The sequence below is a fragment of the Hetaerina americana genome, unplaced genomic scaffold, assembly GCF_022747635.1.
Source record: "Hetaerina americana unplaced genomic scaffold, ioHetAmer1.1.p SCAF_45, whole genome shotgun sequence".
Classification (NCBI taxonomy): Eukaryota; Metazoa; Arthropoda; class Insecta; order Odonata; family Calopterygidae; genus Hetaerina; species Hetaerina americana.
In genome coordinates this window covers 326,350-352,500 of record NW_027287041.1, presented here as the reverse complement: position 1 = coordinate 352,500, position 26,151 = coordinate 326,350, and the positions used below count along the sequence as shown (strand labels likewise).

The window sequence follows — 26,151 nt, the reverse complement described above, 5'->3', positions numbered from 1 at the left end:
TATGAATTGTCTGTCTCTTCTCCAACACACATATTATTATCATCTCGTGTGCCCCAAAGTGTGATATGACACGTACAATGTCCCCCCCCAATCATCATTAACTGACAATATACTACCATGTTCAATAGATACGCAAACTGAGTCGCCATTACAAACTTTATTCTGTTTAAGAATTCAGTCTTATATACACATATCAATGATTTTGTTGTCTATACCTTCTTCAAAGTACTCTCTCTGTCAATTCGTAGTAATGGCTATCTATGCCTTCTTCTTCTTATTATTATATATTCCATCTTCTTCTTCTTCTTATATTCAATTCCACTGTTTAATAATAAAAGCACCCTCCCCTTTGGAAGTCCTCCACCTCTTATTTAAAGGCAGCAGTAAGGTTCTTCAATGCTAGGGAAATATTTCGTGTAATCCAAATGAACACCTCCATCAGGTTGTACGGACCCTAAGTAAACAAAAGAATACCGAATATATTTGTTTATATCCGGAATTAAATTAGTTTCGCCGCAATTCCTTTTGATCACGGTCTATTTCAATGTAATAGTTGGTGAAAACACTTACAAAACGGTCATCGCGAATTATCTGGCGAGAACAAGAAGATATTTACTCCATGGGAAAATTATTACCTTGTTTTCTAAGCGCATGGTATGCGCCTTGTTTGATTATCCAGAATAAATACTTGTTGTCATGTGTTTTTCACTGTATAGGGCTTAGAAAATGGTTGCGCTTGGAAGTAGTGTAAAAATTATTCGCTTTGATCACACTCTGAAATTGTTGCATTGAAGTGCATATTAGTGGAGGGCTACGTAGAAAGCAGTTACTGTTGCAGCATCTCCCGCAGTTTCTTTGGTAAATACAACGATTTCAGGGTGTAGAAAATCATTCACTTTGACCGGGAATGAAATGCACAATTACTGGAGGACTCGGTTAAAAGTTAATGTTGCTGATTCCCCTGTAATTGCTTTGAAACCTTGTTTAGTTTAATCTTTTACTTAAACTTTTTAAAGAAAGCTTGTAGTGTTACCAAAGAAAGATAGGCCTGATTGGCTGGGAAAATACCTATTGTCATAAAATTGCGTTTGTATTAGGCATTGAAAATGGTTACGGTGTTTTGCAAATGTCAATAACCATCCTGAATAATGTGCTCTGAATGGTGTGTATTGTGTCATGGTGTCATTCATTGGTGTGTGTGTGTATGTGTCATAAAGGATCCATCCATGTCCATCCATCCAATCATATCGTGTCATTCATGGTAATAAAATAGTATTAGAGTGTGTTCTCTTGATAATTTACTATAAATTCAGTTAATTATTCAGTTGATATCATTCAGATCACAGTTTATTATAATGACGATTAGATAAGAAGAACAAGGGACCATTGAACACCCGATCAATGTTGTATCAACGTCAAACACAAGTGATGGGAATAGGAAGGTCTTTATAAAGGCCTTGCATCTTAATCCGTCTTGGCGTCTTGTCTCGGCCATATTCAATAAAACTCTTAATCCACTTTGAAAACTAGGATGTTTTCTTCATCAGAGCATTAACACGATCTCCATAACTGTCTACATCTCAGTAATTTCTTGATAATCTTTACCGCACTTCACCAAAAAACTCGATATGTTCCTCCGTCGCTCCAGGATTTCGTCAATTTACATTTCCGACAGCATGACAACGACTTGAGCATAACAATGAGTGAATTACAAACCTAGTTATAATAATATCTGACAGATTAAACACATCAAACTCACCCATTCATAATTTAAAAAAATGTTCACGGTATAATCTTTATGTTTACAACTGTCTGATGACTCTAACAAAATAACTTTAGCATTAAACAGGAGTGAATATTACTAAATTTAATCCTTATGCACACTATTATACCAAAGAGACATAACGGCAGTCGGGGAAAATCGTTTAACCACCACCAAAGACAGCAAAGGCAATACTGTCCGCCCGAAAGGTAATGGATCACAGTTATTATTATAATGACGATTAGATAAGAAGAAGGACAAGGGACCATTGCACACACGATCAATGTTGTATCAATGTCAAACACAGGGGATGGGAATAGGAAGGTCTTTATAAAGGCCTTGCTTCATCAAACGTGGCATCTTGTCTCGGCCATTTGCATAACATTCTATTGTTGCTTCTTTGCTTTATAATAGTGTCTCTTCCAAACATCTTGTCCCCAGTGATATACAATATCCCCAATTATCACATTTCATTGCATTTCATTGGGAATATATAGGGAATAAGTCGCAAAATGGGGCAAAGATCTATTTTAAGAATAATAATAATAAGGAAGAGGAGGATTGTGATGATCATAGGATCAATTGGGTGATTTGAGTTTATTAATTATACAGAAACAACGGCAAACATATATCAATGTGCTCTCTGAATATAATGTGCTCTGAATGGTGTGCATTGTGTCATGGTGTCATTCATTGGTGTATATGTGTGTGTGTGTGTCATCAAAGGATCCATCCATCTCTCCATCCATCCAATCATATCGTGTCATTCAATGGTAATAAAATAGTACTAGTAGTGTGTGGGCACTGTCGATAATTTACTATAAATTCAGTTCTCTATTCAACTGATATCATTCGGATCACAGTTATTATTATAATGACGATTAGATAAGAAGAAGGACAAGGGACCATTGCACTGTCACGATCAATGTTGTATCAACGTCAAACACAGTAAGTGATGGGAATGGGAAGGTCTTTATAAAGGCCTTTTGCATCTTAATCCATCTTGGCGTCTTGTCTGTCTCTTCTCCACACATATTATTGTCATCTCGTGTGCCCCAAAGTGATATGACACGTACAATGTCCCCCCCAATCGCCATTATCATCAGATTTAATTGCATTTTATATGGGGAATATATATTTGAAAAAGTCCCAGAAATGGGCAAAGATCTATTAAGAAAAATAATAATAAGGAAAAGGATTGTGATGGTCATACAATCAAAGGTGATTTGAGTTTATTAATTATACAGAAACAACGGCGAACATATCAATGTGCTCTCTGAATAATGTGCTCTGAATTGGTGTGCATTGTGTCATGCTGTCATTCATTGGTGTGTGTGTGTGTATGTCATCAAAGGATCCATCCATCTCTCCATCCATCCAATCATATCGTGTCATTCAATGGTAATAATAAAATAGTATTAGTGGTGGGCACTGTTGATAATTTACTATAAATTGCGTTCTACACTTTTCATCAGCTGTTATCATTCAGATCACAGTTCATTATAATGACGATTAGATAAGAAGGAGATTGGTTCTTAAAATGAGTTTAAAATTTGTGAAGAATCGTGTTTAATGCAACTGTCTGTTATTGTTTAAATAAGATTTGGTATTCCCTCCCTTTTAATGCCAAAGTCATTGCGTAAAGACCTTTGATGATTAAAATACTAATGACTTAATTCTTAAACAAGCTGAATTAGCGAGTTTTATGTATCGAAACTGTCTTTCATGTGTTTAAACCAATTTTAAAATTGTATAAAGTTAACTCCTATTAACGCTTAAGACTTTGCCTGAGGACATTGGATGATAGAAATCAATTGATTGGATTGAAATTAAATTTTAGAATCCTAATGAAGTGAGTTTAATACGTTTAAACTGTTGGCTTATTGTTTAACCCTCTTAGTGCGGTGGGGATTCCAGGGGTACTTAGTGAGAAGTTCGAAGGGTAATTTAAGAAAATGTATCACCTTCGGAAAAAAACATTATGAAGTTATTTTTTTTAGATATTCATGTGCAGTTTATTTATTTTATATTATATTAAAATATTGTAGTTAATAATGACGTTATACATTTACATCATCTGAAAAATAAATGTAATTATTACTGAATTATAAATTATGAAGAATATTTTTTTTTAAGCAATAATATTTCGATTTTTCAGACACAATAGTAATATTTTTTTAAAAACATTTTTCAATAAAAACTACCATATTTAAAATATAAGAAAGAATATCAAAAAGACATGTAGAAAAAATTATAAATAAGTAAAAAGAAAAAAACCAGTGAATTGCATATTTTTTTTGGTCAGCCTCTGCATAGTTTGATTTTGTTGAAAAGACTGATGTCACCTTAGTCAAATCGAGACTTTGGAAAAGCATTTAAAATTGCTAATATAAAAAATTAAAAAAATGCGATATGTAATTGTATGGAATTCACCCTATCGATAGCGCAAAAACCATAAATTATTAAAGAAAAAACCATAAGTTACAGCGATTTAAACAATAGCCTACGCAAGAGCCGATATATCGGCCCGCCGCACTTTTTGCCAGGGATGCAAAAGCCGATATATATCGGCCCGCCGCACTAAAAGGGTTAAACTAGGACAATAATTGTTATAATACGCTCACGTTAATGCTAAATTCATTGCATAAGGACTTTAAATGATTAAAGTATCTACGATTTAATTTAATCAAAGGTTTAAGAAATTGGTTTCTATGTTTAAACTCTCGGCTATTGTTTAAAAAGGTATTAAAAGTTACTAATATTCACTGAGGACACGCACAAGTTTGGTTATTAAAACATTGGCTATCAAATTGAATTTAAAATTGTGAATAAAATAGTTTATTCATTTAAACTGTCGGATATTGTGTTAAAAAGTGTAAAAGTTATTAAAATTCACTATTGTTTATGCTTAATTTATTTTGTATAGACCTTGGGACGGTTAAAATCTAACCAATTGGCACTTGAACCAAGTTTTTAAAATGTGAATAAACCAGGTTATGCATTTAAACTGTTGGATATTGTTTAAACAAGGTTAAAAGTTATTATAATTCACTATTATTTTGGTTGTATTTATTTTGCATTGACCTTGGTTGATTATAATGTAACTATTTGCTCCGAAATTGAGTTTAAAATCGTGATTAAATTAGTTTATATATTTAAACTCTCAACTATTGTTTAAACTAGGTTATAAGTTGTTAAAATCCAATATTATTTATGCTAATGGCTTTGTTGAAAGACCTTGAATGGTTAAAATCTTGACCACTTGATTGTAAACAGAGTTTACAATTGTTAAGAAATTAGTTTATATATAGAAACAAGTTTAAAAGTTATTAATATTTCCTCCTGTTTATGCTAAAGTTAATTTGTATAGACTTTGGATGGTTAAAATTTTAAAAAGGCTCTTAATCTGCATTTAAAATCGTGAATAAATTGGGTTAGACATCATTAAACTGTCGATATTATTTAAACTAGGTTAAAATTTATTAAAAATCACAATTGTTTGTGCTTAATTTATTTTGAATAGATCTTGGACGGTTAAAATGTTAGGATTGGCTCTTAAAACCGATTTTAAAATTATGAATAAATTAGTTTATATATTTTAACAAAGTCTAAGATTAAAAAAACTCACTCCATTTAATGCTGAAGTTATTTCGTATAGACCTTGGAAGGTTAAAATGTAACGATCGGCTCCGTTACTTCATTTAAAATTGTGAATAAATTAGATTATGCACAATATAAGTGTCGGATATTGTTTAAACAAGGTTAAAATTTATTAAAATTCACACCTTCGGGTTGATTACTGTGTTTATGGTTTTTTTACACCCCATTTAATGCTAGAGTCATTGCTGGAAGAACTTGGAAAATTAAAATGTAACCATTGCCTCTCGAATTGAGTTTAAAATTGTGAATAAATTAGGTTATGCAATTAAATTGTTGGCTAATGTTTAAACCAGGTTAAAAGGTATTAAAATTTACTCTGTTTTATGCCAAAGGCATTGCTTGAAGACCGTGGATAGTTAAAATCGTGACCACTTGATTGTAAACTGTGTTAACAATTGTTTTAGGAATTAGTTTATACATAGAAACAACGTTAAAAGTTATTAATATTTGCTCCTGTTTATGCTAAAGTTGTTTTGTGTAGACTTTGGATGGTTAAAATGTAACGAATGGCTCTTAATCTGCTTTTAAAATTGTGAATAAATTAGGTTATACATAATTAAACTGTCGGATATTGTTTAAACAAGGTTAAAAGTTATTAAAATTCATTATTTTTCATCATGAATTTATTTTGCAAAGACCTTGGATGATAGTAATGTTACGATTGGCTCTTGAACAGAGTTTAAAATTGTGAATAAATTAGATTATGTATGATTAAACCCTGGGCTATTGTTTAAACAAGCTTTATAGTTTTAGAAATTAACTTCTTTTTAAGCACAAGCTATTTTTTTTACAGACAATGAAGTATTACAATATAACAATTGGACCTTAAACTTAATTCAGGAAACGTAAGGAGATAAGGTCATGCATTTAAAACTGTCGGGCAATCATTTAAACATGTTTTAAAATTGTTTAAAATCCACTTCTGTTAATATGTTGCTTGTGTTGATGTGTTAGTTATCTTGAAGGTTTGCTTTAGTTGCCGTTAAGTGCTTCTCAATTGGTTTAAAACGCCAGTCGACCTCTCTGTTTCTTTTATTTCCGTCCTTGCAAATTCAAGTTCATTTGAGGGATTCGTTTGTCTATCCCTCCGCTCCACCGCCCTGCCAATGGCATCTCCCCTCCAAACGTTGACGTCTGGCCCGCCCCGTCCCTGTCCTAACCCTCCTTGCAGGGCCCCATTCCCCACTCCCCTGCCTCCACGAATTCTATAAATAGAACCCCACACCCCTTTCGTTTCTACTCTCCCTCCGGTTCCCCTACTCGCCTCCCCTCCCTTGGGGATGAGGCCTTGGCACAGTTTCCCCCGTCTTCTGAGAGGGAATTCTGGGATTCATTGATGTAATTCTGCAGTCTCTCCCTCCCCCCCCCCTACGGCAAAAATGTGTCTGGTCCACTTAGAAATAGCCCCAGTTGGTGTATCACCTCTTCCGTGAGCAGGCATGCTTATTCATTTCCTTTCTCACGCCTGACTCACTGCGTTTTCCGCTTAAAACAAGCGTTGGACTGGCCGCAAGGTGTGGTTGTTAGCTAAACAGGAAGTAGGTCTAACGTCGGTGATCGGTTTAAGGTAAGCTTGTTGGTTTGTTCAGTCATGGTCAAGATGCACTAGATTTCTAAAGTGTGTGGCTTAAGGAAGGATTAACATGGGAAGGCCCAGAAGTACCGGGTCTGACGTAGAGTTTTTGGAATAATATCACTGTATTAGTGTGTACGCAATCTATAAAGCATGTCCACCAAGTTTGAAGGTGCTACATTGTTTAGTATTTGTTCGGAAGCCATCAACGGTGAACGTTCTCAAGATAATTTGTGAAAAAGCAGAGAGAATTGGTCATCGTTACATGTGATACAATACTACTTTTATTAATTTGGAAGGCCTCAAAGCCCCCAAACCAATGTAGTAGAAGCTGAACTGGATTATTCTACTCTTCTGGAAGTGAGTCTCCTTCTCCTTCGTTTATACAACAGTAATACAATACAATCGGGCAGCAGAGTTTACGAACGAGGCCACAGTACGAGCTGTCAAAGACCAAATGAGGTGTAACGACTCCTCTTTATGCTAAAGTTATTTTTTATAGACTTTAGATGGTTAAAATGTAAAAAGGCTCTTAATCTGCGTTTAAAATTGTGAATAAATTGGGTTAGACATAATTAAACTGTCAGATATTGCTTAAACAAGGTTAAAAGTTATTAAAATTCACTATCAATGCAACAATTTCAGAGTGTAAAAATCATTCGCCTTGACTGGGATTCGAACCCAGATCCCTCAATATCTGGTCGAGTGCTTTAGCCACTTAAGCTATCGAGGCGTCCTCTTAAACTCTGAAATTTTGGGGCTTTTAAAGGAACTAGATGTTGTATGTACGGTATTTCGTCACAACATCTTGTTCCTTTAAAAGCCCCAAAATTTTCAGAGTTTAAGAGGACGCCTCGGTAGCTTAAGTGGCTAAAGCACTCGACCGGATATTGAGGGATCTGGGTTCGAATCCCAGTCAAGGCGAATGATTTTTACACTCTGAAATTGTTGTATTGAAATGCACATTAGCGGATGACTCCGTTAAAAAGTTACTGTTGCGGCATCTCCCGCAGTTTCTTTGAAAATTCACTATTGTTTGTGCTTAATTTATTTTGAATAGATCTTGGACGGTTAAAATGTTAGGATTGGCTCTTGAAACCGATTTTAAAATTGTGAATAAATTAGATTATGTATGATTAAACCCTGGGCTATTGTTTAAAAAAGCTTTATAGTTTTAGAAAGTAACTTCTTTTCGACCAAATGAGGTGTGACGACTTATAGAAACGGTGGAGAAAATCCACAAAGTGATCCTGGATGATCGTTGACTGAAAGTGCACGAGCTAGCAGACATAGTAGGCATTTCAAAAAGTGCGGTACATCGCATATTAACTGAAAATTAGGACATGAGAAAGCTGTTTGCAAGATGGGTGCCGCGTTTGCCCACACTCAAGCGAAACCAGTGTCGTGAAGATGTTTCAATTTAGAGTGTTTAGCAATATTTAACAGAAACAGAGCAGAATTTTAGCACTGTTACATAACCATGGATGAAACATGGGTCCATTAATTCACACCCGAGACAAAAGAACAATCAAAGCAACGGATTCAAAAGGGAGAAACGACTCCAAAGAAGGCAAAGGCCATTTCATTTGCAGGCAAGGTCATGGCATCAGTTTTTTGAGATTCCCGTGGGATAATTTTCATTGACTATCTTAGAAAAAGGAAGAACTATCAATGGAGAGTATTATGCGAACTTATTGCAATGTTTGAGCAAAGAAATAAAGCAAAAGCGGCCGTATTTGTCTGAAAAGAAAGTGTTGTTTCATCAAGATAGTATGCACCAGCTGACAAATCCGTTATTGCAATGGCCAAAATGCATAATTTAAAGTTTGAATTGCTACCTCATGCGTCCTATTATCGCCAGATTTAGAGCTCCCTTGGATTATTTTCTGTTGGCAAACCTGAAAAAAATGGCTCGGTCGTCAAAGATTCTCCAACCGTGAAGAAGTGATGTCGAGTGCAGTTAATGGCTATTTTAAGGAGTAAGACAGTTCTTATTATAATAAAAAGGTATGGAACTTATTGAACATCACTGGGGAAAGTCTATATAGAGCTGAAATGAGATTGTCTAACTATAAACACATTTTTTTTCCGAAATATTTGTGTTTTCGTTGTTGGGTCGGGTACTTCTGGGATTACCCTCGTATACTGAGAGTTTCAGTAAATGGAAAGAGCTCTGATTGAGTTTTCAAATGTAGTATTGTTGATGAAATTCATAGTTTAACTTAGTATTAGTAGCTACGAGGGTTATATGAACAGTTCTTCGAGTTGAATACAAAATGAACCGCTTACTCGAGTGAAATTTAATGGTTTTTAATAATATAGTCTCCTTGTAAACGTTTTCCCAATTGGTCCTTGTTCTAATGTCTCGATTCTGTCTCAGATAATTAGGAATTTATTCAGGCCAGAGCAAAATACCACCCGTCTACTTTGTAGGGTGTTAGTTCTTTGGTTTTGAAGATAATCTCCGTCGACCGAGGAATGTTTTGAGCTTGGGGAAGAGATAGAATTGTGATGGAGGTACACCAGGCGAATAAGGCCTTTGTCACTGCTATACGTGCCTTAGTTAATGTGTTTCCGCAGTTGTGACGACAGTTGTGTGTGGGCGGGCATTGTACCTTGAAAGATGGCTTTGTTCCAGGGGAAGCCTGGGATTTATTTGTGTATCTTGCGTTGTAGTTGGTCCAGGAGGTTAGAATAGTGTTGTGCCGTAATTGTTTAACCAGTGGGAAGATAATCTATCAGTGGAATTCCAGAAAACTGAAGCCTTAACCTTTCCAGGGGACAGAATTGCCTTTGCTGTCTTTGGTGGTGGTTAAACCCTTTTTCCCGACTGCCGTTATGTCTCTTTGGTATAATAGTGTGTTTAAGGATTAAAGTTGGTAATATTCACTCTTGTTTAATGCTGAAGTTATTTTGTTAGAGTCATTAGACAGTTGTAAACGTAAAGATAATATCGTGAACATTTTTTAAAATTATGAATAGGTGAGTTTGATGTGTTTAATCGGTCAGATATTATTATAACTAGGTTTGTAATTCACTCATTGTTATGCTCAAGTCGTTGTCATGCTGTCGGAAATGTAAATTGACAAAATTTCGTAGCGACAGAGGAACATATCGAGTTTTTTGGTGAAGTGCGGTAAAGATTATCAAGAAATTACTGAGATGTAGACAGTTATGGAGATCGTGTTAATGCTCTGATGAAGAAAACATCCTAGTTTTCAAAGTGGATTAAGAGTTTTATTGAAGATGTCCGAGACAAGAGGCCAAGACGGATTAAGATGCAAGGCTTTTATGAAGACCTTCCTATTCCCATCACCTGTGTTTGACGTTGATACAACATTGATCGTGTGTGCAATGGTCCCTTGTCCTTCTTCTTATCTAATCGTCATTATAATAAACTGTGATCCAAATGATAATAGCTGATGAATAGTGTAGAACTGAATTTATAGTAAGTTATCAACAGTTCCAACACACTAATACTATTTTATTACCATTGAATGACACGATATTATTGGATGGATGGATGGACATGGATGGATCCTTGATGACACACACACACACACACACTAATGAATGACACCATGACACAATACACACCATTCAGAGCACATTATTCAGAGAGCACAGTGATATGTTCGCCATTGTTTCTGGCTATTAATAAACTCAAATCACCACTGATCCTATGATCCTCTTCCCTATTAGATTATTAATAGGTCTTTGCTTCATTTTTGGGACTTTATCCAATATATTCCCAATGAATTGCAATAAAGTCTACATCCACTTAATACCCTAAGGAAGCTACTGGAAGGGCGTGTGGCGGGGTGTTAGGACACCGCTGGTAATTTAGAAAATAAAAAACCGCATGCAAAAGCCACAAATTTATACCATATGCTAACAAAACATGGTATTATACATTCATGCAGAAACACTTACACCCGACACACACATGCAAACACTCAAACTACCAACTAACATACACATACACCTATAAATACCTATACCTGATGTCTTTGCTTTGTTTAATATGTTTCCGACTTGTAAATTCAATGTTTTTAATAGTTCTTGAGTGTATTCGGTGTCTTACTATTATGATTTGTGATTCTGTTCTGGGAAAAATGAGTATTTGTATCTATCTGTCGGTATAGCAGAATCTATTTCTCCCTTATCTTATCTTATCACGATTCCTGATTAAGTCCAGGGAAAGAATGAGTATTTGCGTGTGTTATCTGTACAATGGAATCTATTTCTCCCTTGTCTCTTTATCTTTGCGGTCTGATCTACCCAAGTAGTGTGGGCTAAAATGTGTGACAATTGGGGGACATTGTACGTGTCATATCACACTTTGGGTCACACGAGATGATGATAATAATATATGTGGAGAAGAGACAGACAATAAATAAATAATAAAGCAAAGAAGAAACAAATAGATGTAGAAAACTACTGCTACTGATAATTAAATAAGAAGAACCTTAATAAGAACTGAACTGCCTTTGAATAAGAGGAGGAGGACTTCCAAAGGGGAGGGTGCTTTTATTATTAAACAGTGGAAATGAATATAAGAAGAAGAAGAAGATGGAATATATATATAAATAATAATAAGAAGAAGGCATAGATGGACATTACTACGAATTGACAGAGAAAGTACTTTGAAGAAGGTATAGACAACAAAATCATTGCAATATCTCTAGAAGAGAAACAATAAATAATAATAATAAAGCAAAGAAGAAACTGTGATATAGAAAACTACTACAACTGATGATTAAATAAGAAGAACCTTAATAAGAACCGAACTGCCTTTAAATAAGAGGAGGAGGACTTCCAAAGGAGGAGGGTGCTTTATTATTAAACAGTGGAAATGAATACAAGAAGATGGAATATGTAATAAGGAGAAGGCATAGATAGCCATTACTATGAATTGACGGAGAGAGTACTTTGAAGAAGGTATAGACAACAAAATCATTGCTATCTGTATAGTAGAATGAATTCTTAAACAGAATAAAGTTCATAAGTTTGCAGATATATTGAACAGGATAGGACAGTAAATACCTTTTTTGATGCAAAAATTCCATAAAATAAAAAAGCACAGACAAAAACATGGTGGGATATGTAAGTATAGGTATTATAAACTAACAAATCTGTTTTTAATTGTACAAAATTAAATTAGCCGATGTGCTGAATTTATAGTCAATTATCAACAGTGCCCACACTAATACTATTTTATTATTACCATTGAATGACACGATATGATTGGATGGATGGAGAGATGGATGGATCCTTTGATGACACACACACACACACCAATGAATGACACCATGACACAATGCACACCAATTCAGAGCACATTATATCAGAGAGCACATTGATATGTTCGCCGTTGTTTCTGTATAATTAATAAACTCAAATCACCTTTGATTGTATGACCATCACAATCCTTTTCCTTATTATTATTTTTCTTAATAGATCTTTGCCCATTTCTGGGACTTTTTCAAATATATATTCCCCGTATAAAATGCAATTAAATCTGATGATAATGATGATTGGGGGGGACATTGTACGTGTCATATCACTTTGGGGCACACACGAGATGACAATAATATGTGTGGAGAAGAGACAGACAAGACGCCAAGACGGATTAAGATGCAAAAGGCCTTTATAAAGACCTTCCCATTCCCATCACTTACTGTGTTTGACGTTGATACAACATTGATCGTGACAGTGCAATGGTCCCTTGTCCTTCTTCTTATCTAATCGTCATTATAATAATAACTGTGATCCGAATGATATCAGTTGAATAGAGAACTGAATTTATAGTAAATTATCGACAGTGCCCACACACTACTAGTACTATTTTATTACCATTGAATGACACGATATGATTGGATGGATGGAGAGATGGATGGATCCTTTGATGACACCCACACACACATATACACCAATGAATGACACCATGACACAATGCACACCAATTCAGAGCACATTATTCAGAGAGCACATTGATATATGTTTGCCGTTGTTTCTGTATAATTAATAAACTCAAATCACCCAATTGATCCTATGATCATCACAATCCTCCTCTTCCTTATTATTATTATTCTTAAAATAGATCTTTGCCCCATTTTGCGACTTATTCCCTATATATTCCCAATGAAATGCAATGAAATGTGATAATTGGGGATATTGTATATCACTGGGGACAAGATGTTTGGAAGAGACACTATTATAAAGCAAAGAAGCAACAATAGAATGTTATGCAAATGGCCGAGACAAGGTGCCACGTTTGATGAAGCAAGGCCTTTATAAAGACCTTCCTATTCCCATCCCCTGTGTTTGACATTGATACAACATTGATCGTGTGTGCAATGGTCCCTTGTCCTTCTTCTTATCTAATCGTCATTATAATAATAACTGTGATCCGAATGATGTCAGCTGATGAATAGTGTAGAACTGAATTTATAGTAAATTATCGACAGTGCCCACACACTACTATGTACTATTTGATTACCATTGAATGACACGATATGATTGGATGGATGGACATGGATGGATCCTTGATAACACACACACACACCAATGAATGACACCATGACACAATGCACACCAATTCAGAGCACACATTATTCAGAGAGCACATTGATATGTTCACCGTTGTTTCTGGCAATTAATTCAAATCACCTTTGATCCTATGATCATCACAATCCTCCTCTTCCTTATTCGTATAGAGTTCCCCCCTGTGTGACTTTTTCATATTCCCAAAATGCTGGCATAAATGTGTGAGGTTCCTCAGGGGGAGTCTTAGTACTTCTAGAAGGGGATGACGACATATATACCTCTTTGGTCTTATTTTTCTATTAAAGACTTACTGGGGATCAGGATTGCTGCTGTGGCTATCGTACTGGCTTCCCACCTGGAGGGCTCGGGTTCATATCCCAGCGGCAGTGTCGAATATTTTTCAGTGGTATCTCAATCCTTTATCTAATCCTCTCACAATAATACTTTTACTAGATTCAATTCTTCCTCTTCCTTTTCTGCAAATTTCAATTTGAATACACCATTATATCAGAGTTTCACTTGAGGTCATAATTGGTGTCCTTTTTTAAGCTATAGGCATCTAGTAAACAGTCATGACAACCTTCAAAATGGCCGAGAGATGTATAAATGTGCAAGTATGCAGATTGCAATCGATAAGAGCTGATGTTTTTATCGATATATAAGTGTGTTATTTAGACTTTCGGACATTATATATGTATTTTGAATAACAATAATACTTTTACTAGGTTCAATTCTTCTTTTTCTGTATTAGAGTACCACCCAACAGATGTAACTGTATTATAATATACTATAATGATGATATTATTAATATTATGTGGCTTATATAAGTATAGTAAATGCTAAACGGAGATAAGTCTAACAGGAGAAGGTTTCAACTAACCAGGCAAGGAAATAGAATCACTAGGAAACGTTCGGGGCACTGATTTCAGAAGAGTTTCACCCTTTTGAAAGGTATCTAGTAAGCAGTCACAAAAAACCTTCAAAATGGCCAAGGTTGTTATATATATCAATGTTGATATATGCTGAGTTTGATCGATAAGAGCTGCTATTATTATAATTGATATATAAGTGTTTCCTGGGGATCTAGATGGCGGGGTGGCTATCATACTGGCTTCCCACCCAGAGGGCCTGGGTTCAAATCCCGGTGGCAGTGTTGAATATTTTGAATATTAACTTCAGTGTAAACTTGGTGATTTGAAGCCTGTTGAAATGGTGCCAGATGTTAGAATTTATCCTAAACAAAGTATTGGTACTAGAATGGCACAATTTGATGTAGTTTGACAGCTTAGGTTACGTGCCTGAATTTTTTGATTTCCTTTGAGTGAACCAGTCACTGACAGCTGGCAATAGAGTGAATACTGTCTTACGAGGTCTGTTTAGTTTTTTAGATGTAAATTTAGGGTCTACATGTCAATGATTTTGTTGTCTTTACCTTCTTCAAAGTACTCTTCTCTGTCAATTTGTAGTAATGGCTATCTATGCCTTCTTCTTATTATTATATATTCCATCTTCTTCTTCATCTTATGTTCATTTCTACTGTTTGATAATAAAGCACCATCCCCTTTGGAAGTCCTCCTCCTCTTATTTAAAGGCAGTTCAGTTCTTATCAAGGTTCTTCTTATTTAATTTAGGAGTAGTTTTCTATATCGTCGTTTCTTCTTTGCTTTATTATTATTATTTATTGTCTGTCTCTTCTCCAACAAACATATTATCATCATCTCGTGTGCCCCCAAAGTGATATGACACGTACAGTCCCCCCAATCATTATCATCATATTTCAATGCATTTTATATCGGGAGTATATATATTGGAAAAAGTCGCAAAAAGGGGCAAAGATCTATTTTAAGAATAATAATATTAATAAGGAGGAGGATTGTGATGATCATAGGATCAATGCGGTGATTTGAATTTATTAATTGCCAGAAACAACGGCGAACATATATCAATGTGCTCTCTGGTATAATGTGCTCTGAATGGTGTGCATTGTGTCATGCTGTCATTCATTGGTGTGTGTGTGTGTGTGTGTCATCAAGGATCCATCCATGTCCATCCATCCAATCATATCGTGTCATTCAATGGTAATAAAATAGTACTAGTAGTGTGTGGGCACTGTCGATAATTTACTCTTAATTCAGTTCAATCTTCATCAGCTGACATCATTAGAATAACAGTTTATTATAATGACGATTAGATAAGAAGGACAAGGGACCATTGCACACACGATCAATGTTGTATCAACGTCAAACACAGTAAGTGATGGGAATAGGAAGGTCTTTATAAAGGCCTTTGCATTTTAATCCGTCTTGGCGTCTTGTCTCGGCCATCTTCAATAAAATGCTCAAATCCACTTTGAAAACTTGGATGTTTTCTTCTTCAGAAAGCATTATCACCGCATAAACAGCTCCATTCATGTCCATCCATCCAATCATTGTGTCATTCATGGTAATGAAATAGTAATTTTGTGTGCACTGTTGATAATATACTATTAATTCAGTTCATATCAGCTGATATAATTCAGATCACAGTTTTCCGACGTTCGGTTAAGACGAGGGCCCTAACACGATCAATGCCTTGCATCATCATGTCTTGGGGTCTTGTCGGTCATTCTTTGAAAGGCTTAGTCCGCTTGAAAATGGATGTTTTAACTTCAGAAAGGATTATCACAGTATGAACAGCTGTCAGGACATTTCAGTGTTAATTTCCTGATAACTTTTACCACCGAACTTCAACCAATAACCTTGATATGTTGATTCGTTCCTCTGTTATTTGGTCAATATCCATTTTCAGACGACAAACAGTATTAAAAACAAGAAAGGACAACAGAAACTATGACATAACTGGCACATACCGTAGGCACAGCTCTAGGATCCCCCAAAGCACACTGATGGGTCCTCATTGGGTATCTCAGGGCAACTAGCGACTAGCCAATTGGCGGGGAGGCTATATAGTCCACGTCATTGCCATCAGATTGCACCAGTAAGGGTATACTTTGGGCAGACCTGGTTTAGTTCAGTTTTAAGTAGTTTGGGTTTGTAATTCAGCAGAGATATCGTAAATTCTCAATTATGCTTAAATGTGTAATTCAATTCCTAGGGGATCAAAATTATGATAAGTCATAGAGTTAACTGAATACGTATTTCATTAAGCTTTGATATGCTTCACGGCGGAAACTTGAAACTTGATAAGTTTAAAATGCCTCGAGGTGTTCTTTGAATTTATTTATTTGGATGACAATAGTTGACTGCAAAACACTTTTCGTCTTTAGTATCAAGAGTATATCATACACACATCTCGATAATCTGTGTTTCTTGAATATCTATGCTTTAGAATATTTATTAAAACAAATTGAATTGCACCAATAGCCATTCAGTCCATAGATAACTAAATTTGATATCTTGGAAAAGTATTTGCAAAATGATGAAGCGATAAATGAATGTACCCTTGCGAAAATAGTGTAAATATAATTGCAACAGGTGTATTTGGGAAACACTTAACACGAAACAGGGCAAGCTTACCTTTGGCAGTGTTGTTTAATTCCTTATTATGTTTATAATAAGTTGAGAGTTATGGAAAGCATGGCAAATTTTTAGTTCAGGCAGTCGTAACATTAAAAATGCTTGTTTAAATGATAGCTATCGTTAAGCCATTCCTAATTTATATGTAGTCAGGTTATTCCGTTACCATGAATGCGAATCTGTTTCGTAAAATCAGTTTGCAAGGTTCTACACAGGGAAATAGCAACTGGAACGGTGTGAAATGAAGTGTTACCGTTCTTTAATATGCGAGTTTAAATGTTATTAGACTTGGAATCATGTTTGACTTACTTGTGTCTGTGTGCTGTCTGAGTTTTAAGTGTTGATGAAAGAGTGTGACTGTTCCAGATATAATTTGTTCCTCATTCACCACAAGAGAACCCAGATATGTGAGTATGAGTCAGCCATTTCCTGTTTACATCCTCCTGCTCCAACACTCATAATTTCCCTTAAATAAACCTATCTTCTCACTGTCACTCAACGTAATAAACCCCTCTCGACCGCCTTCAGACTCTCGGTGAGAAATATATCTAAGCGTCGTTAATATTTCCGGAAAACATACATCTAATCCACAATAAGTATTCCAGTGTTACAGCAGTTTAAACCTATCTAAGCATTGGGTGTTTAAACTTGTAATCTCCAAGAATAAGCATTATTTATAGCATTAAAAACAGACAGTGTGCTTAAATAAACAAGGTAAAGTTACTTTCATACTTGTTTTTAAATTTTAAATAGAATATATGGGCCTGACAGAGTGATATCCTTTTAAAAATATTGGTTTTTTTGATTCATGTAGTGTGTTTTGCGAATTAGTTGGATATTGGCGTGCGAAATGGGGTTAAATCTCACGTTAAGTCTGATGAAATGGAGTAATTGTGCCTTAATGGTGAGTGATTGAATTGGGAAGGTGCTTTTTCCCGTTTAATGGCATCTTTGATTAGACTGTTTTCCGTTTAATCAGCTGGTTTTGTGTTGAACATACTGTTAGTAGACTGTATGGAAATGTATGTGTGTGTCTATATTTATGTTTAAGCGTATATATATACATATATATATCGCCTTGGGTCGGGGTAGTCCAGGGGATAGAGGATTGGACTACTGACCAGAAGGTCCCGGGTTCGATTCCCGGGCAGTAAGCCCCTCTGGTGGCACTGACAACTCCACCCAAGCTATGTGATTCTTAACAGTGTAAAGCAGATGTCTTTCCGGGAAACCATAACCGGTACAGTGTACTATTAAGGAACTGGCTCCCCTTAATACCATGCCTATAATGTGTGAAGTTCACATGCCGTATAGGGCTTAGTGCAGGGGGAACTCTACCGTCACCCATACCAAACTGACCTTCCAGGGTTGAGTACTTCTGTGTTTATGGTTTATATATGTGTTCCTATCCCTTTTCCTCATATCTATTTCCATGTGAATGAATATGTATGTATATACAGGGTCGCACCCAAAAGTGGTAGGACTGATTTTTGTACAAGAATTTTATTTATGATATACTTTCATCGACTTAATAATCTTCAAAGTATGCTCCTTGAGCTGCTACACACTTAGTACAACGTTGCTCCCATTCCCTGTACACCCGCTGGAAATTTTCTTTGGGGATGCCGTTGATGACCCTCGTCGAAGCCTCCTGAACGGCCTTTATCAAGTCAAAACGTCGTCCCTTGAGCTGTCTTTTCATCAGGAGGAAGAAGAAGAAGTCCAGTCGTGCCAGATCGGAAGAATAGGGCGGGTGCGGCAACGTGGCAACGCCGTATTTGGCCAGGAGCTGTCGGTCAACACTCAGAATTTTTGGTACCATCTTGGCGCACACCTTGCACATGGCCAAATCCTATGAAATAATGCGTTGGACGTTGGATGCAGACAGACCCAACTGGTCTGCAATTTCTTCACTGGTTAAGCGTCGGTCTGTGTTCAGCAGTCCTCACATTCGTGTCGGTTCTTGCCGTCGACGGCCGTCCGGAGCGATGGTCGTCTTCAACGAGCTCCCTATGCTCTTTAAACAACTTGTGCCACTCAAATACTGTGGAACAGCTTAAGGCCGTGTCCCCATAAGCCTGCTTGATCATATAGAGGGTCTCAGTTGCCGTCTTCCCGAGTTTCGCACAAAACTACACGGAATAACGTTGCTCTAAATTCAGATTCATTTTGTTTTTCGACGCGAACAAAAAACTTGCTTCAATAAAAACGGTGTCCTCACTCAACGACAGCCCGCAGGCGACTGAGGTTGGTGTTGGTCTGTTGCTAAGAGCCCCCTCCACCTTACCCTGCCAGGCAGACCCCCCTCCACCACTCCGTTCGCGCCAGAGAAAATCAGTCCTACCACTTTTGGGTGCGACCCCTGTATATGTGTATTTATAAATAAATACATATAAACCATCAAAACCATAAACACAGTGGTCCGCCTGAAGCTCATTTAGGTAGAGTTCATCCATTAGCTAACTACCGCCCCATTTCCATAGTCCCCGTTTTTGGTAAAATTTTTGAAGCTATTATGAAAGATCAAATATGTAATTTTTTTGAGTTAAATAATCTCTTTTCCAAATCCCAGTACGGCTTTCGATCTGGGAAATCTACAATTTTGGCAGTAGAGTCCATAGTTAATTATGTCATTAATGCATTTGAAGAAAAGGAATCAGTCTCAGTGACACTATGTGATCTTAGTAAGGCCTTCGACTGTGTTAATCATTCAATATTACTAACAAAGCTAGAATATTATGGTATTAAGGGAGTTGCACTGAAACTAATGAAGTCATATTTGGATGATCGCCACCAATTGGTTGAACTTGATGGCTGTCGGTCTGCAGCTCTTAAAGTAAAATGTGGTGTACCACAGGGCTCTGTGCTTGGCCCAGTACTTTTCATTATCATGATTAATGATTTGCCCTGTAATATGAAACCTAGATCTGTTTTATATGCTGATGACACTACTTTTGTGCAAAAGTGTCAACATCCAGAAGATGCAAAGTTACGATCTAGCGCTACCCAAAAACAGGCTAAGGAATGGTTTGATGTTAATCATTTACAATTAAATACTAACAAAACTCAGCATATTGTGTACAGTCTTAAATCAAAAACAACTGATATTGAAACTGCTAAAATACTAGGAATTTATATTGATACAAAACTTAATTGGGAGACTCACATCAGTCAGACCTGTAATAAACTTAGTAAAGCTGTTTATATGTTAAGAAAGCTCAACTTCATCATTTCAAATGAGTATCGTTTAACCTTTTACCATGCCTTCTTTCAATGTCATTTGAATTATGGTGTTGAGTTATGGGGTCATTCCCCTCATGTTAAACAAATTTTGCTACTGCAAAAGAGAGCTATTCGCTCTCTTGCTAATATACCACCACGTGATTCCTGCAAACCTTTTTTTATTAGGTATAGAATCATGACTGTATTTTGTTTGTATATCTTTAAGGCTCTGATTCATGTGAAAGTTAATCTAGAAACTTACCAATTAAGGTCCAACCTCCATAACTATTCCACAAGAGGTAAATCGAATCTAAATACTACTTATTGTAGATTGTCATCAACTTACAACACATTTCTAAATGTGAATATAGGAATACATAACTATCTGCCTATTCAGTTGAAATCAGATGGTATCCAGAGTTTCAAGAATAGGGTATATACCTGGTTACTTGCTCACCCACTTTACTCATTGGATTAATTCTTTTGTGACAATCTTCATCACATTTAAGAACTTATGTTTATATATTAAGTAATATTATGATTGACGACATTTAATATGGTTGTACCATTTTTAAAATGAATAAAGTATTATTATTATTATTATCCAGTACTAAGCCCGACGGCATGTGAAATTCACACATTAGCAGGGTAATAGTGGGGGCCAGTTCCTTTCCCTGTGCCGGTTGTGGTTTCCCAGGAAGATCTAGTGACTTAAAAGTGACATAGCTCGGGTGGAGCTGCAGGTGCCCAGAGTGGCTTGCCCAGGAATTGAACCCATGACCCTCTGGTCAGTAGTCCAACGCTCTACCCACTGGACTACCGTGACCCACACACATATATATATATATATATATATATATATATATATATATATATATATATATTATATATATATATTCAAACACGAAATCCCGCCAAACGGCGAATAAATACTCATATATACAGAAACATATATAAGGAAAAGGGATAGGAACACATATAAAGGACGAACACAATAGAGGTGGGGAAGGCGGAATCGAACGGATCACAAGAGTAAAAATATCTCCTCAACCGGGACTCGAACACCGGATCTTTCCACTTGCGGGGCGGATGCTCTTAACCACTTGAGCTATCGAGGATACGTAATTTACCCTGAGATCCGTGGGTCTTATAAGTCGCCAAGCGCCCCGATTCTTTAGCCAAGAGATGGCGTCAGGGGGCTGTTTCACCCACCAAAGGAGAAATAGACAATACACAAGAGGAAAGGATAGTGGTTAGAATTCATACAACATCATACAGGAAAAGAACAGTGCGTTTCGTGGCACGCATAGCCAGAAGAAAGAGATGAGCCACATTGGCCAAATACACATTCAAACACGAAATCCCGGGGTGATCAAGATGGTGCGGGGGCTAACGTACTGGCTTCCCACCCTGAGGGCGCGGGTTCAAATCCCGGCGGTGTTGAATATTTTTCAGAGGTGTCTCGATCCCTACTTGAGGTGCTTTGTGGAGGGCACTTTGAGTGAGTACGCCGTCCGTCGGATGGGACGTTAAGCCGCGGACCCCTTGGCGCCTTTCGTAAAGAGTAGGCTAATGCCGACGCCGGGTTTCTCTCCACCCTTCATCCTTTCCTGTCCTTCCCCTATGGCGCAAATGACCTTAGCTGTCGGTCGCCTCCCCTCAAAACTATTACTACTACGAAATCCCGCCAAACGGCGAATAAATACTCATATATACAGAAACATAAAAGGGATAGGAACACGTATAAAGGACGAACACAATAGAGGTGGGGAAGGCGGAATCGAACGGATCACAAGAGTAAAAATATCTCCTCCTATTGTGTTCGTCCTTTATACGTGTTCCTATCCCTTTTCCTTATATATGTTTCTGTATATATGAGTATATATATATATATATATATATATATATACATATGTATATATGTGTATATGTGTATATATGTATATATGTGTATATATATATATATATATATATATATATATATATATATATATATATATATATATATATATGTATACATATATACACACATATATATATATATATATATATATATATATATATATATGTATACATATATACACACATATATATATATATATATATATATATATATATATATATATATATATATATATATATATATATATATATATATATGTATACATATATACATATATGATCGAGATGGTGCGGGGGCTAACGTACTGGCTTCCCACCATGAGGGCGCGGGTTCAAATCCCGGCGGTGTTGAATATTTTTCAGAGGTATCTCGATCCCTACTTGAGGTGCTTTGTGGAGGGCACTTTGAGTGAGTACGCCGTCCGTCGGATGGGACGTTAAACTGCGGACCCCTTGGCGCCTTTCGTAAAGAGTAGGCTAATGCCGACGCCGGGTTTCTCTCCACCCTTCATCCTTTCCTATCCATCCCCTATGGCGCAAATGACCTTAGCTGTCGGTCGCCTCCCCTCAAAACTACTACTACTACATATATACATATATATACATATATATATATATGTATATATGTGGTGATTTGCATGCATATATATACTTAAAAACACTGGTTTAGATTTAAAAACATAGAAACAAAATGAAAGGACACTTGATTCTGATAATGACGGCTGTTTGCCATCAAAACTACATGTGTGTGTGTGTCTATATTTTTAAAATCTATGTAAGTGATTATTATATATTTATGCATTGCCGAAGAGCGCTCCATTTTGAAATAATGCATATAAATATAGCTACCAAAGACAAGATAACACGTGAATTAAATGGAGAAATTGCCGTAATTGAAAATTCTATCAGAGTTCTGTATATATGCTCTTATCATACATCGTTTTATGTTTATTTATTGATATCTTTCCAATGTGTTTAAGGCAATTAATATCACAAATGTGTTAATAGCATTGTCTCTCAGAGTTGTACAAGAACTTTTCCCATCTTTACAAGTAATTGGAGAAATTCTCATTTGGAGAAATAAGCTTCAGACATCATTATACCCATGGATTTCCATCAAATTATTCTTTTGCTTTTGTGAAATACCTGGAGCGTTTCTGGAAAACTAACCCTTGATATTCATAGCTCTCTGGATATGTTTTCTCGAGGTGATTGCTTCCGTATAAGCTGACTGACTGAGGAATGACATGAAATGACATATAACAAACAAGGCTTGGGGAGAAAGTGCCCGCTGTCGGAATTTTTCCTGTGGAATGTATTAGCATTAGAGGAATCCTGTTAGGCACAGTCAAAAGAACATTACCTGTAGTGCTTACCTGAATTTATTGGCATTCTTCCATTGAACCAATTGCCGACAGCAGGTCTTTGAGTGAGGTGTTGACATCATATGTGTGTTCAACGATTTCTCTCTCAATATGACCTCACGAGTTCATTTTCTTGGGTCATATCGCAATGTTCAGGTGACTACTATCTGCAGCAGGAGTTAATTGACACTGCCCACACTGATTTCATGTCGGTGAACACATTGGTAATTGGTGAATGATAATTTGGTGACCTATAGCCATATTTCCCCGTGGATATCTGGACTGTAGTGTTTCCATCCACCACAAACGAGACGCTTAAGAGCATACTTCTCTTACAAACGCCCAAAGTGTGTGTTGTGCCCTTAACTGTACCGTGTTTCAAATAGGCCATCTGATTTGGTGACCCTTGAGCAAAGGGTCACACATTTTTAACAGCCTCTTTGTTATGTTTGGTCCTTATTTTGTATGGTTGTTTTCCCGTTGCAGATGGCGATGGTGAGAGCAAGGACGGGAGGGGCGATGGGGGAGGAGAGGATGGGGGCGGAGTGGAGGCGCGGGTGAGGGGGGAGGGAGGTGAGGGGGAGCAGGGAGAGGGCGAGGAGGGGAGCGAGGGGGAGGGAGAGGGTGGGGAAGGTGTTGGGGAGGGCGACGAGGGGGAACTGGAGGTGGACGAGGAGGAGGAAGAGGACGACGAGGGGGACGAGGGGAGCGAGGGCGACGACGGACGGGGCTGGGTCAGGCTCAAGGTGAGGGATGGTGAACAATGCATGGCGCACACGTGGCCATTTATGTATTTATATATACATATGTGCATATGTGTATATATGCATATATAAATGATATATATATATATATATATATATATATATATATATATATTTGTATATATATATATTTGTATATATATATATTTGTATATATATATATATTTGTATGTATATATATATATATATTTGTGTATATATATATATATATATATATATATATATATATATATATATATATATAAATATACACAAATATATAAAAACATAGATGTAGATTTTTAGAATATAGAGACACAAAGAAAGGACACTCACAATTTGTTATTTTACGTTTCGACAGCACGGCTGTCGTCTTCAGAATCTGATTCTGAAGACAACAGCCGTGCTGTCGAAACGTAAAATAACAAATTGTGAGTGTCCTTTCTTTGTGTCTCTATATTCTAAAAATCTACATCTGTGTTTTTATATTTTGTGTGTCGCCGAAGAGCGTTCCATTTCGAAGATATTATATATATATATATATATATATATATATATATATATATATTTTATATATATATATATATATTTTATATATATATATATATATATATATATATATATATATATATATATATATATATATATATATATATATATATATATATATATATATATATATATATATATATATACATATATATATATATATATATATATATATATATATATATATACATATATATATATATATATATATATATATATATATATATATATATATATATATATATATATATATATATATATATATATATATATATACACATTATATATACATTACGTATGTATCTTATATATGTACGTATATTTCTGTACGTGTGTGTGTGTGTGTGTGTGTGTATATATATATATATATATATATATATATATATATATATACATTTTTTATATATGTATACATATATATATATATTCCTCCCTTGTAAAATAAATAAATGAAATATATGCTCAAGGATCAACAATTCCCTGATGTAATAAAATTAGAATTTACAGTATTGCGGAAGCCTTTATATAACATTTTTTGTGCATTTAAACTTGGTTTTTTTTTAAACTGTTATCCGGTAGTAAATTGAATTAATTATATTTCAAAACGTGCATAGCATGTCTCCCAAGAATCTTTATCCTGACAATTTTGAACTCTAATACGGTTTGCGTTTGCACAAACTTTTTAAATTAACTTTCCCTGACGTTTAAATAGACCTCTGGGCATAAGGAACACTCTGCTTTAGTCTAATTTAACCCTAGTTTAGTTAGATTTAACTCTAGTTTAGTTATAAGTTAAGTTTTGAATGCCTTCCCTTTACTTACGGTACTATTTGTATGTTACGCATGGTTGTTTTTCTTGGCTAATACCATTCCCTTGCGTTTCCGTTGCGTCTTGTAAGGTTTCCCGTCCGGACCCGGCGATAGACACATCCCGCGTCGAGGAGATCCTGGCCAAGGAGCCGAAACCGTACGCCGTGCCGCTGAAGAGCGCCCTCAAGAAGCGTCGAGGTCTGCTGGGCCGTGGTTACTCCCCTCCGCCTCCCCCTCCACCTCCGCCCCCTCCCCCTCCTCCGCCCCCACCGCCGCAGTCGTCGGCCCCGGGCGGCATGGGTCCGGCGCCCATGATGCAGCAGCAGCTCCCACCGCCCTGTACTGCTCAGTCGTGCATAGCGCAGCAACGGCAGATGGGAGGGGGAGGCAGCAGTATGGGGCAGGACGTCAGCGGGAGCAACAACGGAAGGTGTGTCTGAGAGACTCTAGAATCTTACATGACCATTAGATTACTTATGTTCATGATATTTATTGAAATTTA

General features: G+C 36.3%; 1 protein-coding gene and 1 non-coding gene across 2 annotated transcripts in view; one reads left to right on the top strand and one right to left on the bottom strand.

Annotated features, from left to right (window-relative positions):
* LOC139693197 (phosphatase and actin regulator 4-B) overlaps positions 1-26,151 on the top strand; it is a 103,875-nt gene that overhangs the window by 46,416 nt on the left and 31,308 nt on the right. Inside the window, exons 8-10 of the mRNA XM_071591299.1 lie at positions 24,034-24,104; positions 24,192-24,293; positions 25,739-26,079. Coding sequence (XP_071447400.1) covers positions 24,034-24,104; positions 24,192-24,293; positions 25,739-26,079 — 514 coding nt within the window. The remainder of the gene's footprint in view (positions 1-24,033; positions 24,105-24,191; positions 24,294-25,738; positions 26,080-26,151) is intronic.
* TRNAA-CGC (transfer RNA alanine (anticodon CGC)) lies at positions 21,324-21,399 on the bottom strand. Its single transcript has one exon. It is a non-coding gene; the product is annotated as a tRNA-Ala (tRNA).